Consider the following 19,943-nt stretch of genomic DNA (forward strand, 5'->3'; position numbering starts at 1 on the left):
GTGTGACGTAGGCACCATGTGACGCAATTACGTAAAATAATGGCCACAAATGTTTGAACCGGTTCTTTTAAAGTTACCTGTTCGAAAGAACCGATTCGCAGAAATGAATCGGACTTCCTAACGCTAGTTGTAAGGGGACCGCGGACTGGAGCGGAAGCTCAGAGTGTTGTCCTTCCTTCTGCCCGACTCTCAGGATGAGGATCGGTCACAGTTTGTCTGTATGTCTCTGATCACATCACACCAGCAGCTCCTCTCCCACCTCCCTAATGCAGGTAAGAATCTACGTCCTGCATTCCGGACGTGCTGTGTTTGCGTTATTTTGTGGGATGTCAAATACGCGTAACGTCTTCAGCTATACGTTACCTCAAGAAGATCAGACAAGGAGAAGATGTGCTCTGTATATCAATAAACACGAGAGAATAGTGTTTAAACCTATTACACGCCACACACATTCTCCTGATTTATAGATGACCGTATTTGGTGATCACGAGGAACGTCTGAACTGCCATGGCCAGATCTGCTCCTGCTTTTGCTTTTGTGGTTGTCACCTCTCCAACAAAAACTTACTTTGTGTAAATCACCCAGGCCACAACTTTTTTTGACATGGCATAATAATAGCCTATTTACATAACACAATCCCCGCCGTTTGAGTAGTTGACAACTGAATCGTTGACTTGCTGTACATGTAATGCAAAACACCACAGCATTTTTGAAGACATTGTGAAGCCCAAGTTAGATTCATCTCAGAACTTGTGTTTTTGTTTTATTAATAAAAGTTACTTAGTAACTTTAAAGAGCGGGTTACGTAACGCCTGCTGTCATTATCATGAACCCAGCGTTCGTTTGCATATTATATACGCCAGTGTTCAAATAACTTTTCATGTCACATGAATACACAGAGCGGTTTAGTGACAGAACCCTCAATACAGTGAAAAGTATGCACATATAATGTACACATAATGCACACGTAATTCAAAATATGGAATGATATTTATCCACTAAATTAAATATTTACCCCTGCGTACATGCAGGAGTACCAGCGGCAATGTGTACAGTGCTGATAAGAAGTGAGACATGCTGTTGCTGTGCAATATGATGGTCTGAGTGACGAACTGATATATGAACATCTGATATATAAAACATTAAGAAGTAGGATATTATGTTATACCCAAAAAGATCTTCGAGTCTGGCAGTGTACCTTTGTGTGTAACAGCTGCGACTGAATGTTTACAGTGTGTTCTTTCTGTACAAGACAAATATGGTCAGTCGTCTGTTCAAAAGCTCTTGCTTGTGGTTTTACCTATTAATAGTGTCTTATGTGTAAGTGCTCTTTTGCTTTCATCTTTCTTTTTACAGCTGAAAGGGATTGATAAGAAACTTCTACAATGTCTCCAAAGTTCAACTAAGTTAAACTCTGTCAGTGTCCTAGATTGACGTTTTGGCTCAGCATGAGAGACACTGTATCAACTACTCAAACAGTTTAGTGTATCAGTGTAAACATCAGCTGCCTGTCTCTCAGTAAGCGCTTGGGATCTCATGCTGGCTTGTATGTGGGGATTATATTGTTCAAAAGTTTGGGCTCATTAAGACATTTTTTTTTTGTTAACTCACTTTAAGGACTCATTAAAATAAACAAAAGTGACTAAGATATTAATCATTTGATAAAATATTTCTATTTCAAATAAATGCTTAAATGAATAAATTAACTTTCTAGTCATCAAATAATACTGAAAAAATGTATTCCAGTTTAGCAACACAATTGTTTTTAACACAAATGTTTCTTGAGCAGCAAGTCATCATATTAGAAAGACTTCTGAAAGATCATGTGACACTGAAGACCAGAGGAATGATGCTGAAAATTCAGCTTTACATTTTAAAATGTATTACAATTGAAAACAGTAATAGTATTACACAACCTTTGGTGAGAATAAGAGACATATTTTGAAAACATTTTTAAAAGTCTTACCAACCTCAAACTGTTGAACTGTAGTGTATAGATGATATGTTCATATTTTACAACATTACTTAGTAACATACATATTTATTTATTTATTTATTTATTTATTTATTTATTTATTTATTTATTTATTTATTTATCTATCCTTTATTTAACCAGGAGATTCCACTGAGATATTAAATCTCTTCTTCCAGAGAGACCTGGTCAAGACGGCAGCAGCACATAAAGTTTCACACATAACCACAGGACAATAATCTTACTAAACAATTAATAAAAGATATAATCAAGGAAAGCACTTAAAAGACTTGTTTAAAGCACTTTTAACTAAATACATTTAAATTTACTCAGAGGCTGCAGTATCTCTAGTTTAACTATATTTTGCAGAAACTTCAGCTTAAGCAATTCCTAACCATTGTCAGAAAAATATTTTCTATGCCCAAGTACAAGGGCTTGTTTGTTATCTGATTTATATCATGTTTGCATAATGTTAGTGTGTCTAAGGGTGGCCGGCTTGGTCTGAAGGCCTTAGAGGGAGTCTCTCTCACTGTGTTTCTCAACTGACCATACGTGACATACTGTAGGTAAGAGAAATGGTGATGAGTCATATTTTTTTCTGCATGAACTTTCAGATTAACAGGCATGCCAAAGGAAAAATATGATCCTCCAGACCCACGCAGATTATACACCATCATGTCAGCTGAGGAAGCGGCCAGTGGAAAGAAATCAAACTGGACTGAGTTGGAGATTTCTGGTTAGTTATCATACCTCAGTTGCCTCAACCTTATTCTTCAACTCATAAAATCACCTTTTTTTAAAAGTGCCACTGAAGGAACGTTGACATGAGAGAAATGAATGAATAAATTACAACATAACACATAAAATCTTACTTACACTGAACCACTAAACACAGTAAAAGTTGGTGTACATTTATCTATGTGTGTTCTCCAGGATATCTGATGGAAAAAATTATTTACTCTGTCTGTGCTTCTGTGAAACAGGGCGAGTCAGAAGCCTGAGCAGTTCACTATGGACGCTGACCCACCTGACTGCTCTTCACATCAACAACAACAACCTGAGCCGGATTCCCCCTGAAATCGCAAAGCTGCCCCATCTCGTCTACCTGAACCTGTCCTCCAACAAACTGCGCAGCCTTCCAGCAGAACTTGGCAACATGGTGACTCTCAGGTGCGTTTTAACAAATTGCTTCATCTCTACGAGTTCCTGTCAGACTGAGGTTATTTTGTTTTATAGACCTTTCTGCACATGCAGGTTCTTAAAGACAATAGTCATTAACTAATCTAAATAGTTTTTAAAATAGAGAAAATGTATAAAAACATTTATTTAGGATTTGACTGATTACTCTATTTAAGTTAAAATGTAATTTTCTAAAGGACCAAGTGTCTAATCAATACTTTAGACTTTTCTGTAGTTCACTTTGAAGGATTTTATTCAGTTGCACTAAACGGATACCTTGTTACATTGTAACATATGCTTTGTACTGTGTGTATTTTACAGGGAATTGCTTTTGAACAACAATTGTTTACGAGTTTTGCCTTATGAACTTGGTCGGCTGTTCCAGTTGCAAACCCTCGGACTCAAAGGTGAAGTTTTTTTATGTTTTAGTGCATCTGGAAGTATTCACACCACTTCACTTTTTCCAGATTTTGTTAAGCCTTAGTCCAAAAATCCATTATTTTCTTCAAAATTCTACACACAATACCTCATAATGAAAATGGGAAAGAAGTTTGTTTAAAATCTTTGCAAATTTATATAAATAAAAGGAAAAAAAACACATGCACATAAGTATTCAAAGCCTTTAGTATAATACTCAAAATTAAGCTCAGGTGCATCCTGTATTCACTGATCATCCTTGAGATGTTTCTACAACTTGATTGGAGTCCACCTGTGGTAAATTAATTTGATTGGACATGATTTGGAAAGGCACACACATGTCTATATAAGGTCCCACAGTTAACAGTGCATGTCGGAGCACAAACCGAGCCATGAAGTCCAAGCAATTGTCTGTAGACCTCTGAGACAGGATTGAATCAATGCACAGATCTGGAGAAGGGTAAAAAAACATTTCTTCAGCATTGAAGGTCCCAATGAGCGTAGTGGCCTCGATCAACCATAAATTGAAGAAGTTTGTAACCACCAGGACTCTTCCTAGCTGGCCGCCTGGCCAAACTGTGCAATCTGGGTATTACTCTGACAGAGTTTCACCGTTTCTCTGTGGAGAGAGGAGAACTATCCAGAAAAGCCACCATCTCTGCAGCACTTACTAATCAGCCCTCTATGATAGAGTGGTCAGTCGGAAGCTCATTAAAAAGGCACATGACAGCCCATCTGGAGTTTGCTAAAAGGCACCTGAAGGATTCTCAGACCATGAGAAACAAAATTCTCTGGTCTGATGAAACAAAGATTGAACTCTTTGGCCTGAATGGCAAGCGTCATGTCTGGAGAAAACCAGGTACCGCTCATCACTTGGCAAATACCATCCCTACAGTGAAGCATGGTGGTGGCAGCATAATGCTGTGGGGATTTTTTTCAGCGGCAGGAACTAAGAGACTAGTTAGGATCGAGGGAAAGATGAATGCAGCAATGTACAGAGACATACTTGATGAAAACCTGCTCCAGAGCACTCTGGACCTCAGACTGGGGCGAAGGTTTATCTCTTGCAACAGGACAACTACCCTACGCACACAGCCCAGACAGCAAAGAAGTGGCTACAAGACAACTCTGTGAATGTTCTTGAGTGGCCCAGCCAGAGCCCTGACTTGAACCGACTGAACCTCTCTAAAGAGATCTGAAAATGGCTGTGCACCAACGCTCCCCATCCAACCTGATGGAGCTTAAGAGGTCCTGCAAAGAAGAATGAAAAAGCTGCCCATAAATAGGTGTGCCAAGGTTTTAGCAAAGGCTATGAATACTTGGGTACATATGATTTTAATTAATCATTTTAATACAATTGCAAAGATATTAAACAAACATCTTTCACGTTATCATTATGGGGTATTGTTTGCATAATTTAATTAATTTAATCCAATTCGGAATAAGGCTGTAACATAAAATATGGAAAAAGTGAAGCATTCAAATCCTTTCAGGGATACTTTCAGGATTGCACTGTATATGTGCAGAAAAAACATGCACTTTTTTTGATTAGGCCTGGGAACAATATATATTTTTTGCAGGTAATCCATTGTCCCAGGATATACTCAACCTGTATCAGGAGCCTGACGGAACAAGGAAGTTATTGAATTACATGCTTGACAATCTTGCAGGTAATAACGGACACAGGTACATAGTGGCTTATTAGTACAGAATATAGGTTATTCATTTATGTTATTCATTTGATTGACTTCCACTATTTTCCCTCTTAATATTAGTCCACCCAGAACAACTCCCCCAAAGACCTTGGATCACTTTGAGGGAGCGAGACCAAATGATGCCCTCAGGTACCTAGTAGAATCCCGTCTCAGGCTTTTGAAAAGCCTGATTTAGCAAACGCAAAGCTAATATTAAATGTCTGTCTTCTCAAGCTGTGTTCACAGTAATGTGCTACAATGTACTCTGTGACAAGTATGCAACAAGGCAGTTGTATGGTTACTGTCCCTCATGGGCCCTTAACTGGGAGTATAGGAAGAAGGGCATCATGGAGGAGATCACTAACTGTGATGCTGACATCATCAGCCTGCAGGTATGAAACTCGATGAAATCTTAATTAAAATGAGCAAAATATACACTACTTCACAAAAGTCTAGGGTTGTTGATTTTTTTGTTTAATGCTTTGAAAAAAGTATTTTATGCTTACAATTCTGCATATATTTGCTCAAAATACTGTAGAAACAGTAATATTCTGAAATATTATTACAGTTTAAAATGACTGTATTTCAATATAATATTAAAGTAAATATATTTGTCATTACTTTATTATATAGCAGTCTTATGTGTCACATGATCCTTCAGAAATAAGTCTTAATATGCAGATTATGTGCTTAAGAAACATTCTAATCAATGTAGCTGCAAGCAGCTATGACAGGCTCAAGCCCCAGAGCCTAACATGTCCATTTAAAGTGGATAAATGTAAAAGAACTACCGTCAAAGTCACTTTTTTTTAATCTAAACTCTGAGTAGTCTCACAGTTTAAGTAGTCTTGAATGTCTAAATATGCAGTAGCCTACTGTGCAAAATTCTTTGGCACGTTAGTATTTTCACCCCAAAAATGATTTTATGTCAGTTATTTGTATCTTTTGCTGTAGTGTGTGAGTAGGAAATATAAGTTTACATTTCCAAACATTCCTTTTGCTATTAATTGTAATAATCCATTGCAATTTATGTATGCACAAGGAGTCTAACAGCAGCCGGTATTCTCCACATCTGATCTCACCACCATCGAGTCAGTCTGTGATTACATGAAGAAACAAAAAACTGACTGACTAAATCCAGAAGAACTGTGGCGTCTCCAAAATGCTTGAAGAAACCTACCAGCAAAGCTACATGAAAAACTATGTGCAAGTGTACCTGGACAAAAGCTGGGTTGGTCGTACTAATTATTGATTGTAATTTAGCTAATAGTAGTTAATTGATAAGTAAATAAGTAAAAAGGTCTATTTATGACATTATTTTTGAAAACATCCTCGTTTTACAGCATGTAAAACTTTTCACAGTAATGTAGCATCATGGAGACGTTGCTGCAGTTCTTCTGGATTTAGTCCATCTCAGTCTTTCTGTTACTGTTGGTGAAAAGGGATGTGCCACAGAGCCCCTCAAAATAAAACCATATAATAGCATTAAAATAGAAATAATTTATAACATTGTAAAAGCACTTTACTGGCACTTTTTTGTTCTTCTTGATCTTCTTGATCTTTTTTGTGTGCATATTTTCTAAATAAAAGTATTTAAAAAACAGTTACAGACCCTAAACCTTTAAATAGTAGTGTCCCTCTGTACATGTCTTTAATTTTTAATATTGTTAATGACTTTTTTTCCCCCTCTCCATAATCAATAAAGCTAAATTATTAAATATGCATTGAAACAATAAATTCCCCTTGGTGTTTGTATGGTGTTTTTGATATCTGCAGTGGTTTACACTCTGCTCCAGTGCTAATTCTGCAATTGTATGTGCAGGAAGTGGAAACAGAGCAGTACTACACTTTCTTTCTGGAAACACTGAAAGAGCGTGGATATGATGGCTTTTTCTGTCCAAAGTCTCGTGCCAAACTCGTGTCCGAACAGGAGCGGAAACATGTGGATGGCTGTGCTGTTTTCTTCAAGACTGAAAAGTGAGTTACAAGGTTGTTGTTTTTGTATACGTTTTTTAATTGAAATGACATCCAGCTAAACTTTTGCCTTTTTTTTTTTACTTTCTAGATTCGCTCTGGTGCAGAAACACACAGTGGAGTTCAATCAGGTTGCCATGGCAAATTCAGAGGGCTCGGAGGTTATGCTAAACAGAGTCATGACCAAAGATAACATTGGAGTAGCTGTCCTGTTGGAGGTGAAGAAAGACCTATTTACTAGTGGTAAGGACCATGAATCATAACACTTTCATTGACATTAAATATCTCCTGGTTTTCTCTTCCTCACATACTGCTGTTTAGCCTTGTCCACTAGATGGCAGTATATTTCAAAGTTAAAAATGACAATAATAACTAATGTCTTTGAAGATGTGTTTAAGTTCCAAACAACATACTAGATTAGATTTTATATGACATTAGAATTAATTTTTAAGCTAAAATTCTTATCCATCCGTCCGTCCATCCATCCATCCTATCCATTGTATCCATCCATCTAGTTTTCCTACTGTTAAGACATTGATTAATGTGAAACACCTTAAAATGGCTATTATTGATGTCATTTCCCTCAGTCTTTCAGAAGATAAAACATTTAAATTAAATCAATCGATTAAAATATTTAATCACATGATTGTCGATTAATCGCACATTTGTATCAGTTATAAATGTATCTTAAATTAATATTTTTCAAGGTTTTAATACTCTAATCAACATGGGTATGGACCAATATGCATGCTTTATGCAAATGTGTCTTTATTATTAGTGAAACCGTAGTCAACAGAGCATGAAGACTAAACATGAATCAAAGGTCATAGATGTTTTTCAAAGACCTTGTTCATGTCTCTTAAGCCTTAGCTTAAAAATTCGGGAGCGCTCTTGTTCACAAAAGTAACCTTCATATTCGTTTTAGCCGATTGTAATGTATTTATTTTAATAAAACACATGTACTATAAGTGGTGATGGTGTTAATGATTTACCTCGGATATGAGCGAGAGTGAGCTTGCAGTGCATCACACTCGGACTGCAGAGAATGTGCTCAGTGTAAAAACACTTTATCTTTCGACATGGAGTCTAATAAAAGAGATGGAGTCTAACAGAAAATATGGTAGCATATGTAGGCTATAACTGCACTTGTTTCAGAATAGTATTGTTTAAGTCCTCATGAAATAACCCTTTTCTTTCCCTAATAAAGGGATAGTTTACCCAAAAATGAAAGAAAAAAAAGAGCCACTATGAGAGTAAAAAGCACATAGACATATGAATCCATAGTAAACACAGCGGCTCGTGGCAACACATTGATGTCTTAAAATACGAATGATGTTTATCTGTTTATTTTTTCATCGCTGAAGTGAGCGACAATACGATCACAAATGGACAAACAAACATGACACACGAGCATATTCAAGCAAAAGCCAGCATATATTAGTTCTCAGCTAATGTCCGTCATGTGTGTCCTGTGTTTTAAATAAGGACTTGCACTGAGCGCTCTCTTCTCACCATCATTAGTAGACACACCCCTTGCCTGCTGATTGGCTACAAGTGAGTTATTGGACTTGGCCCGAGTCCGTTTTATAAAACGGTTTTGAAATAACACCTTTAATGTTTGCTGCTGCATCCTTTACGTCTATGGCTTATCTCAATTTCTCCAACTATGGATTACGCCTTGGATCAAATAGAAAATGTGTGCTGCATTTATCACTGTTAAAAATTAACACGTTGAAATTAACACATTAAAATTAACGTGTTGATTTTGACAGCCCTAAATTAAACATTTATGGCAATTTATAACAATTATGTGACCCAAAATGTTGGGTTATGCACACTTTGGAATAATTTAACTCTCTCTTGGTCTGCCATTAAATCTTCCTCAAAATTTTCCTCAAAAAACAATGTCAGCAGTGTTTCAGATAAGACCCTGATTCTGCTTTATTTATAAGTTCTCAGCATATTCTTTTTTTTGCAATCAGTTTGCAATACATTTTTTTTAAGATTGCGATATAGATTGCCCTTTCAAAACAAATGTTTCAACGCTTTTTCCTGTTTTAGTTCCCTTGACGATAAAGGATCTTATTTATATCTTATATAGTGAATTGTAGATCTAAATCTCAGAAATAAAAGGAGGCAGCTCCCTTTCCTCCTCTTTATTTAAATATGTTCGTCCCATTTGGTTTAGTGGTGTTATATTGCAGGTTTAAAGCAGCATCCAGAGAAGCAGCTGTTGCTGGTAGCTGATGCCCACATGCATTGGGATCCAGAGTACTCCGACGTGAAGCTCATCCAGACCATGATGTTCCTGTCTGAGCTAAAAAGTATCGCTGAGAGGGCCTCGGGATCTATTAACTCTGCCTCGCCAACATCAGACACCAGCTCCATCCCTATCGTCCTGTGTGCTGACCTCAACTCGCTTCCAGACTCTGGTGAGTTATTTGGAATTGCTTATTTGAGGGAAATAATTAGAAAAAATGAGGAACCTACATGGGCAATCTGTATTGTGTAAGTAAGTTCTTCCTAAGGGTGTGTTCACATATCTCTGGTGCTATTGCTTTGTTTATGTAGTTTATTTGAATAAGTGAACTTTTAAAAAGGTGGGTCTCTGTCCGCTTCCAAACAAACTCTGGTGTAGCTCAACTAAAATATGAATGCAACACGGACCAAAGATATCTTAACGAACCAAAAAGAGGATGCGATATCACAAGATGTGACCCTAAGAAGTTCAAGCATACACTACCTAGGTTTTCTTGTCCATTACAGTTTGTCATTCATTACTGCTGTCAGAAACACCGTCTCTCTTCTGCAAATCTTTTGTGTACGTGACGGAGGAATTTCTGGTGCTGTTTTAACGCGTATACATATTTTTATACATAAGTTCTTAAAAAAATCTCAGCTTAAACATACCATCATATGTATGCACATAAAACGAGCACATATATCCCAGCACACAGCAGTGTTTTTTGCAAAATATGTCAAAAAAGCCTTTTTTTTTTTTTTGTAATCATTAGTTTTGACATTGTGAACATTAAGCGAGGCAGGAGGAAGTGTATTTTTTATTATTTATTCTTGTACTAAAAAAACCAAGAGAACCAAACTACATCTTCAAGCACAGAAGCCATAAAATAGCACCCTTGAAGTGGATGGGAGGGAGATTGGCCTTTCCGTTCCTTACATTAGGTTAAAACCACATCCATCTGCTACAGTATTAAAAGGATAGCTCACCCAAAAATGAAAATTCTGTCATAATTTGCTCAACTTCACGTTGCAATGCAAATCTTTATGAATTACTTTTTTTTCTGTGGAACGTTGTTGTCAACCATTAACTTTAATGGTATTGGTAGCACTGAAACATTTAGCAAAATAACACATTTTATGTTCCACAGAAATAAAAATGTCAAGCAGGTTCAGAATGGTGGTGAGTAAATGATGACAGAATTAACTATTCTAATTGAGGCAAAATCAACTTTTGCCTCAATTCGACTTGACTCTCATGAAGCCCTTCACTCTCTCGGTGTCTCAGCATCATTGGGTTTCCTGGCTTTTCCTCACAGGTGTGGTGGAATATCTGAGTAATGGTGGAGTTGCAGAAAATCACAAAGACTTTAAGGAACTGCGTTACAGCGATTGCTTAAACAACTTCAGTTGCAATGGCAAAAACAGCAAACCTGATGGCAGTGTCACACACAGTTTCCAGCTGAAGAGTGCCTACGAGGGGAATCTCATGCCCTACACCAACTACACTTATGACTTCAAGGTGAGGAGATGAGCATAATTATGAGCACTTTTTTTGAGTTAATATAGTTGCATTGTACTTACTCAAATAAGCATTGATTAATATTAATGAACTACATGTACTTAGTGTTGAGTTACGGTTAGGTTTTGGTTTAGGGTTGGTTACTATTATTACTACAGTAAGTACATGTAGTAACATTAAAATAACTTTTTACTCACAATTGAAATAGAGATCATATAGAGTATAGGGTATTTTCTATATTAGGCCTGCAGAAATGGCAAAAAAAAACAAAAAAACAACTTGGCATCCAGTCGTCGAAAAATTAAACATTTTGGAACCAAACATTTTTTTTTTTATTGACAAATTACAGAATAATTAGGTCAGTGAGTTTGTTCAGAAATGCTTTAAGTTCATGGCTTCTTGCTTGTTTTCTTTTTGAATACCATTATTTATTATAGAATACAGTTTTTAATTTATTACAACAAAACTCTATGACAATGAATCTAAAATTGTTATTTGAATTTCAAGTCAGTAAATGAGCTAAATGACAATAAATGAATCCAGGGTGCTGTAAAGCTGCTGTTAGGCTTCTGACTTTAAAATATTACCACAGATTAAAATTTTTGGTCTAGATGCATGCTGCATATTGAGATTAGTACCCCTTTTTAAAACCTCTTGTTTCCTCTTATTTTTTTGAAGGGTGTGATTGACTACGTCTTCTTCTCTAAGACACATATGAGTGTTTTGGGTGTTCTGGGTCCTCTGGAGACTCAGTGGCTGAAGGACAACAACATAACTGGCTGCCCACACCCGCACATCCCCTCCGATCACTTTTCCCTCCTGGCTCAGCTGGAGTACCACCCGCCTTTACCTCCCCTCAACGGGCTGCATCTGCCTGTCCACAGGTAGTGCAGCCCCCCTTCCCTTACTCTCCTAAACCCCAAATCATGGACAAACCCTTATCATGAGCCCTAAAAATATAGGTACACACATTAAGGAGTGAAGTATTCACCTACTTTGTTCCTTTTTTTAAACCTTTGCACACGATTGTATGATCTTATTATTACGTTTTCCAATTTGAAAACAAAAGCCTAATACCAAATTAGGGTTGGGATTCTCTGTTTGGTACCAAACAAATGCTGCTTTCAGGGAAATTGATCGGTTTGTCTGAATCTGAATGTAAGATTGTATAAGCCATGTGTCAGTATATGGATGGTAGAAATGTGTAACATATGTGACGACAGATCGCGTAGCATAACAATGTCAGCATGTGTATTAAGATTTTGTTTCGATCAGCATCTTCTTTTAAATTCCCCTTCAACATCTCAAATTTGACAAAGGATGCGTAATGAATTTAAATAAAAATGATCTGATTTGTAAAAAATCCCCAGTACAATAAAACCACATTTGTCTCTTTATTGTGCAACATCAAATATTCACTGCATCCTGTCAAATATAAACTCAAGTTCCCCTATTCATTGTTACCAGAAGATGGATTTGCATTAAGATAATGAAGTGAAGACTGTTTTTAATCGAAAATTCTTCATAGTGCAATGTGACGTATTATGTAAAACATTTATTTAAGTCCGAAATTTACACTAGAGGATCCCAGCCCTACTGAATATAACCCAGCTGTGTATGTTTGTTGTTTTCTCTCGCTGCTTGCAACATCTACATCACAGCAATATTTTGATGTATATTTACACAATACAAAGTCCTCCCTGCCTCATTGATGTCAACGAGCATCTCAAAAGAATGTTGGATTGGCTGGGTTGGTGTTATTGGTAAAATTTGTTGCTACAGAAGACAAGCCCAAAAAAATCTGCCGCCATTTTCTCACTCTCACGTTTTTTCTCCTGTGGAACAAAAAAGAAACATGTTGGTAACTTAACAGTTTGGTAACCATTTTCTTGTTTTTTTGTTCCACAGAAGAAAAAAACGACAAGGTTGATTTAATAAAGACAGAATCTGCTTTGTTGTATTTTTTCACACTTTTTTCAATGCTAATGGGTTGTCAGCTGCATCGGTACAAATTAAATACGATTACGGATATGATATGAAAAATCTAATTTGTCATATAAGAGATCTTTATACCATTAAAGCTTCCTGCAATTTTCAGATCTTAAAACGTATTCCTCATTATAAACCAAGCATTTATTTAATCAACCTCCAAAAGCAGCTTGTTCGGATATTGGGGGATTTGTGACATCACGCAGGTAAACACATTTCAATATGACTACACCAGATGTGAGCACAATGTCAAAAACAAATGGAACCCATTATAAACAATGACACTGTCTACGCTGTTTAGAGTATACAGATGCCCGTTCACTTTATTCCACATGCTTGAGTCTGCGTGCAAACAAGAGGACAAATGGAATAATAAACAGAAACGTCAAGTAAGGCTCGCTTCGTCGTGTCTTGTTTAAACAGATTGTTTGCGTGTCTGTACAGAAGGATACCTGGTGGTTTATTTTGAAGGCCGCCCTGAATCGCATCCTGCTATTATATGTTTGTTCAGAGGATTTTACCACAAATTATTTTGTAAATGAGGCAAAGTGAAATGGAGAGTTCGCAAAGAAACTTTTGTTAACAGATGGAGCAGTCAGCTATATTGGATCTGACTGTAGCTAAACTGCACAATTTGATAATGCTTTGTCTCTAAAAGATTACATGGATAATGTTTTCAAAACACTTAGGGACAGATTTACTAAACAGATTTACCTCTACTTCTGTATTGGCTTCAACAGAAACTGGGTGAGGTTGCTGCTTGGTCTGCACCAAGCGGCAACCTCCTGCGATCTCTCTTGAAGCCAATAAGGAAGTAATGTAAACTGCAATTCCTAAGAAGCGAGCAGAATCTCAATGAGCTCCATGTTAAAATTCCCAACTTTACAGCAGAAAAAAACATGTTTACAGCCTGGTACAAATTGTGATTTTGGTCTATACGGCTAATTTTGCCCTTCATGACAACTCTGAGGGGGGTGAATTTTTTATAACTCATTCGTTTACATTATATAAAGCCTTAAAGTTCTGCATAATTAAGGGCATGGTTTCGTTAAGTTGCAGGAGGATAACCATTTATCCGCCGTCTATAGTCATTGCGTCACCTAAGCTCCGCCCACATCCTGCCTCTTTGCCCAGAAGTGACTTGTGATGACGCGCTAGCAAGATGGCAAGGGCCAACTCATCTCAACTTTACGCTTCAGAACGGCTTATCGGAATCCTATGGGTGACGTCACGGACACTACGTCCATATTTGTTTACAGTCTATGGTCTGCACTAGGGTATTATATGCATAGGCGATTTGTTTGGCTGACACCTCCATTGGCACTTGAAAAAAAATGTTTTCAACTTCTGCCACAATCAATCCCAGTGAAGCAATTCAACAAAATCCACTATTCATTTTGGCAATGCATGATGTCTCTCATTCAAAGGAAATTTAAAAAAACGTGAATGCCGACGCTTCATGTGAATACACCGTAAGAGGCTGTTTTTTTTATATCCCTGTTAAATCTAAATTTTTATGGTTCTCACGAATTTATAATAATTTCTCTAAAAGTTGGAATGATTTGAATGAAGGCTACGTAACTTCATTTCTGAACAATGTTTAAAAATACACTCGCACACTTGCCAATTTTGTAAATGGTTACAGAAAAAACTGGGCATCATACACATCATAAACGGCTGAGGATCACATACTATCAGACTTTCAAGTCGTTCCAAATACAATGACACAAACATGCAGAAATTTGACTTTTTGCTAGGAGATCAATAAAAATGTTTGAGATGTTCTGACTGGGTAGATCATAATCTGCAGCCAAAAAAAGTCTGTGCCCATCATACATTACGTCTTTATCTGTGAACTCAAGTATTCAGATTGGCTCTTAGGAAACTTACAAAAGTTGTGTAGTGTATTGCAGCATTAAGCTGAATTTGGGCAAACAAATAACTTCTGAAGCGTCTATTTGGTATCAGTGGCATTACTGTTGTTGTTTGTTACAGGACTACTGTGGGAACATTTCTCAGCATGATTGCTTGTGAAATCATAAACATGTTTAAAGCAAGTTGTTGCGTTACAATCCTGGAGCATTTTAAGATGTTTAACCTGTGATGAATGTAAGCTGGTGGTAGTACTTGACACATCCAGGCTCACACAATGACTATTTGGATAAAGCTATAGCTTTCCTAACATGCTTTAACAGACTGTGACTTGTTCTGTGTTGAGCTGGTACAAGTAAAAACGCTTCAAACGATAGAAGGTCAGAGTTGCTGAAGTTGAATATGAGGTGTTGGACTATGTGTGCTGCATGTTACTGGACTTTGGCAAAAAGCCATGCATGTAAAGTTGAATTGCATATTTGGTTTTTATAAAGACAATACATTTACATTTTTTGAATAGCTGATGGTAATCAAAAACTTAATTTCATTAGGAAATGATGAGTAATACTTGACATTGCATAATTTTTAAAAGCAGAACACAATAAGAACAAAAATGTCTTGTCAGCATCTGAAGTGACATTTGCAGAAAAATGATTCACAATTAGAGAATTCCACTTTGATCGAACTGTGCCTAGTCTGAATCATCTTTTCTACAGCAGTGCCGCCTGTGAAAACAAGACGCCTACAGAGTGAGCCAGCACCAGCATCCATCCCTGCACCCTTCCATCTCTGTTCTTCACCAGAGAGACATGTTGACTACTAAAGTGACTGTGATCCATGCAGTTATGATGTTGTTATGGTCAGCTTTCTTTGCTTTGTTCCCTGGTTTTGTGGTAGCAGTAGTTTTGTTTTATGAGGCTTATATTATGTATATGTTTAAAACATATCCAGTAGTCCTCACAGAAATCCCTACTGAACCAGCTGGTTATATTTCCAAATATAATTGTCAAAGGGTCTATTTTTATCCAGAGTGATGAACACACAGTGTTTTAAAACTAGTAATAAATGCATGTGGAAATGGTCTTTCATTGAATTACTGAACTGTGGCACTATGGATTAAGGTCAGTCTTGTTGATATGTGACCCTCAACCACAAAACCACAAGTTGCATGGGTATATTTGTGGCAATAGCCAACAATATGGGTCAAAATGAATTTTATTTTAATTATAATAAAAATCTGGATATTAAGTAAAGATCATGTTCAAGGACGATATTTAGTATATTTCCTTACTTACTATATCAAACATTTATTATTAGTAGTAATATGCATTGCTAAGGACTTAAAGGGTTACTTCAGCGATTAGCATATGGCATTTGTATCAATAGAAATCCTGGAGTATATTTTCGAATGATCGCGTTTACCTCAGCTCTCGTCACGAGAGCTCATTCAGCTCATTTTATCACGGTGAATGTAATCTGACTCCTCCAGTGTTTGTGCCGTGACACTAGCCTGACGTGGTCATACTCAATTCTAGTCAGAATATGAGTCTGAAACTGCTCCATTGGGCTGTGATTATGGGGCGTGTTTCAACCGAACCAGGAAAGACATCAATTGGACAGACCTACAACCAATCAGAGCAACGAAGGGACGCATAACGTTGTCAAATGTCAACAGAGATCAACTGCACTGTGATGCCAAGTCCGCGTTTTTTCCACGGGTTGTTTTCTATGTCTGCGGGTTGAAGCGACTATTATGTGATATATAGACCCTGGAGTGCGAATTTTAGCAGGCAATCTTGCCAAAATAACACACATTTTACCCCCCAAACGCCATTTTTTCACCGGAGAACCCCCCTAGTTGTGGCCGCGTTTTGTTGTAAAAACTTGGCAACCCTGTCTGCACGCGCGCTGAAATCAGGCTGGAATACACGATCTTTGCCAGTGTTGTAAAATAATTTAATGATACACAGAGTACTTACCCAACATGATCATCATCTCTGAGAGAAATTGTGAAGGTAAATGCATATACAAACAAGCTCTCCGTTTAGGATTCAAACAAATATAATCCAAGCCCCTTTGATGACGTGATGATTACGTTACTGTTGATCATCTGTCCGTCATCGTCTTAAGCCCGCCCTTGATGATTTCATTGCTCCGAACAGTTTCTGTTCGGGGATAATCACTCCTCTATGGAGCAAGGCCAGACCGAATTGCCCGACCTAAAATTTTTGTGGGCGGGGCTACCGTACCGCTACATCCAGGCTACCGTGACACTCCCTCAGCGGCTAAATCATATTATATTGAACAGACATGTTCAGATTTTAAATGTAGTGTCTGTTCTCTAACTGAACTGATTTTATGAAAATGAACGTGGTGGGCAAGTGATCCAGTAATCCAGTAGCGTGGCTTTGGGAGTGGCCTCATAGGGCAGCGAAGCAATGCATTCTGGGAATTGTTGTCTTTCATCCCCATGAGACAAATACATTTTCTTTTCTCAACAGTCTTTTCTCAGGCTAGAAGGCACCAAATTCAAAAATAAATTTACATTTCTACTACATTAATGACCCAGTTTAAATGACCCAGTTTAAATTCATCTTCCCAGTGCTGAAGTACCCCTTTATTTTAAAGGTGATTTTCTTTATGTTTTGATTTTTTTGCACCCTCATATTCCAGATTTTCAAAGTGTTGTATCTTGGCCAAATATGTTCCAATCCATACATCAATGGAAACCTTATTTATTCCGCTTTCATGTTATGTATAAATCTCAATTTCAAAAAATTGACTCTTATGACTGGTCTTGTGGTTCATGGTCACATATGATGTAAAGCATCATTTTCTTAATAAACTTGACTACAATTGGCAGACAATAAAGCATTTTCCTAATATGGTGACTTCATCATTGGCTTTTCCCAATGACACAACTGACATGACATGTTTTATCAATTTAGTTTGGTCTGTGAACGCATTATGATATGAAAAAACAAAACTCGTCTTTATTGTTTTGTTTTGCAACAGAAAATGGTGCTACATGTGGCCCATTTGTAAAACAAACTCAAATTCCTGCCCTAGTGTCCTACCTTAAAGGCAATAAAGATGTCGTTTTAAAGAAAGGTTGTGAGATTTTTATTTCAAAATAATAATCACAGGTTTTGTAAGCAGCCCACGATAAAAACATTTAAATGTGTGGCTGTAGTAGCATTCAGCACACTTGAGTTGTCTGTTTGAACAAAAGGAATAGTTGAGAAAATGGAAAGTATCTTTCTTGTGGTTGTCCATGTTGATTTATGCCGCAGTGGGCACAGCAGTTTCCTTTACAGCTCTTTTGCTATAAAAAAAAAGAAAAAGGAGAAGATAGTTAGACAAAGCAAAGTAAGACAAAAACACAAGAACAAAAATAGTTTTGGTTTTGGGAGCTAAAACTTCATATCCTACCTTCTCATTACTTTTGAGATGATATTGTTGATCCATTTTGCTTCAGGGTTTATGCAGACTGTTTTGTTGTCATTTTTGGTAATCCTGAAGAATCCAAAAAGATTTGATTAAGATATATAACAACATCTGTCTGGCTTGCACAAATACATCTAATTTGTATGGGCTATAAGTGACATTTTTCTGTGAGCAGCGTGGGCAAATCTTATTTTCGAAAGCTCTGAGGTTTTGTTAGAACAGAGGAAATGTGCACCCCCCATGTCTATGATTGAAGTGTAGAGGCATCATGACTCACAAGATCTCGATTTTGCGACAGTGTGCTCCTGCAGGCAGGATCTCAATCCTCTGGAACAGCCGAGGTGGGATTATGGTTGAGGTGGTGGTCAGGCACTGGCACTTATTGTTGGTAGCAAAGCCATCCATTGGGAATGCTGAAACAGTTTATTAAAAGCACCATATTAAAATAGTTGTATCATAATCAAAGGCAGAATGAATGACTAATTTGATTTAAAAAATATAAGAATAAAGTACATTTGTATTTAATTAATATACAAATCATATAAATATAATACAACAGATTTTAAAATTCAATAATGACATTTTTTCTATAATCTTACCGTTGAGGACTGTGAAGCAGCAGACTGCAGCAGCTGCCAGCAGTAAATATGAGTGCAGTGACATGTTGAGGCTGAGATCAGATCAGATGTGGAGTGAAGCAGGTCTAGGACGAGAGGCGTCTTTTGCCAGTTTATATTGATGCTCAAAAGAGGAAGTGATAAAGGAGTGAACAAAAAAAAAAAAAACATGCATATGAGTTGGAATTTATGCATATGAGTGGGATTATTGAGTGGAAAATAATCTTTACTATAAAAGGAGATGGAAAGATAATACCGTAAACTTCATTCAAATTATGGTATTATGTATTCTTTTTAAGCTCTACACCACCTATTATTTGTTTGATAGCAATTTACGGCAACACCTAATTTTAGTGTTTTTGACATGTTACTAACATGTCTAACAACAGTACATTATGCTTAATACAATTAACCCTAAACCAAACCTTATTCCTAACCCTTCCTTATAGTAAGTGTATGTTGGTAATTAATATTGCCCAGTGCTTAACTGTAATTACACTTTAATTGCAATTTACAATAGCTCAATAATAAAACATAATTAGGGTATATACATATAATGTATAATACACCCCCCCCCCACACACACACACACACACACACACACACACACACATTATTAAGGGGGAAATACATGCACACATGCATACATCATTTTTTAAAAAAAAACACTGATTCATTTTATATTGCATGTTTCTTATCACAATTGTCTTAAATAACTTTTTGTTATCCGCAACCTAGGACTTTCTCTGTTTCACTTTGGAAAATGGTTTCCATTCTCTTGAAAGGATATGAAATGTAACTCTCAGTTTCGTTTTTCCGTCTTTGAGGTAGACTAAAAGGTGAGGTTGCTTCAACACCACAGAAACAAAGTGGTTTGACTAAACTCTCCCATATATGATGCACACAAAAATAGGCATGGCAAGTTTATTTGTATAGCACAATGGCAATTCAAAATGCTTTACGTAGAAATTAATTAAAATAGTGATAACATATGCATAAGAAATGCTGTACGTTTTTTTAGG

At 36.9% G+C, this 19,943-nt stretch overlaps 2 protein-coding genes across 3 annotated transcripts; one reads left to right on the top strand and one right to left on the bottom strand.

The window, feature by feature from the left end:
- The first annotated feature begins 98 nt into the window (after positions 1-98).
- cnot6l (CCR4-NOT transcription complex, subunit 6-like) lies at positions 99-17,967 on the top strand. Of its 2 annotated transcripts, none has more exons than XM_067438433.1 (13): positions 99-272; positions 2,587-2,708; positions 2,956-3,142; positions 3,473-3,558; positions 5,149-5,238; positions 5,344-5,412; positions 5,497-5,654; positions 7,085-7,239; positions 7,328-7,479; positions 9,441-9,668; positions 10,794-10,996; positions 11,675-11,880; positions 15,574-17,967. In XM_067438433.1, exons 2-13 carry the CDS (start codon positions 2,597-2,599, stop codon positions 15,608-15,610), a joined length of 1,683 nt encoding a protein of 560 aa, XP_067294534.1. In that variant the 5' UTR covers positions 99-272; positions 2,587-2,596; the 3' UTR covers positions 15,611-17,967. The 2 variants fall into 2 exon arrangements, with proteins under 2 accessions (XP_067294534.1, XP_067294535.1); XM_067438434.1 differs by having other exon boundaries at positions 15,577-17,967.
- Positions 17,957-19,046, bottom strand: LOC137070901 (alveolar macrophage chemotactic factor). The gene is made up of 4 exons (XM_067438436.1): positions 18,904-19,046; positions 18,582-18,717; positions 18,290-18,373; positions 17,957-18,182 (listed from the first exon to the last, which is right to left on the bottom strand). Exons 1-4 carry the CDS (start codon positions 18,965-18,967, stop codon positions 18,140-18,142), a joined length of 327 nt encoding a protein of 108 aa, XP_067294537.1. The 5' UTR covers positions 18,968-19,046; the 3' UTR covers positions 17,957-18,139.
- Positions 19,047-19,943: the final 897 nt, after the last annotated feature.

Source organism: Pseudorasbora parva, chromosome 3 (assembly GCF_024679245.1).
Source record: "Pseudorasbora parva isolate DD20220531a chromosome 3, ASM2467924v1, whole genome shotgun sequence".
Classification (NCBI taxonomy): domain Eukaryota; kingdom Metazoa; phylum Chordata; class Actinopteri; order Cypriniformes; family Gobionidae; genus Pseudorasbora; species Pseudorasbora parva.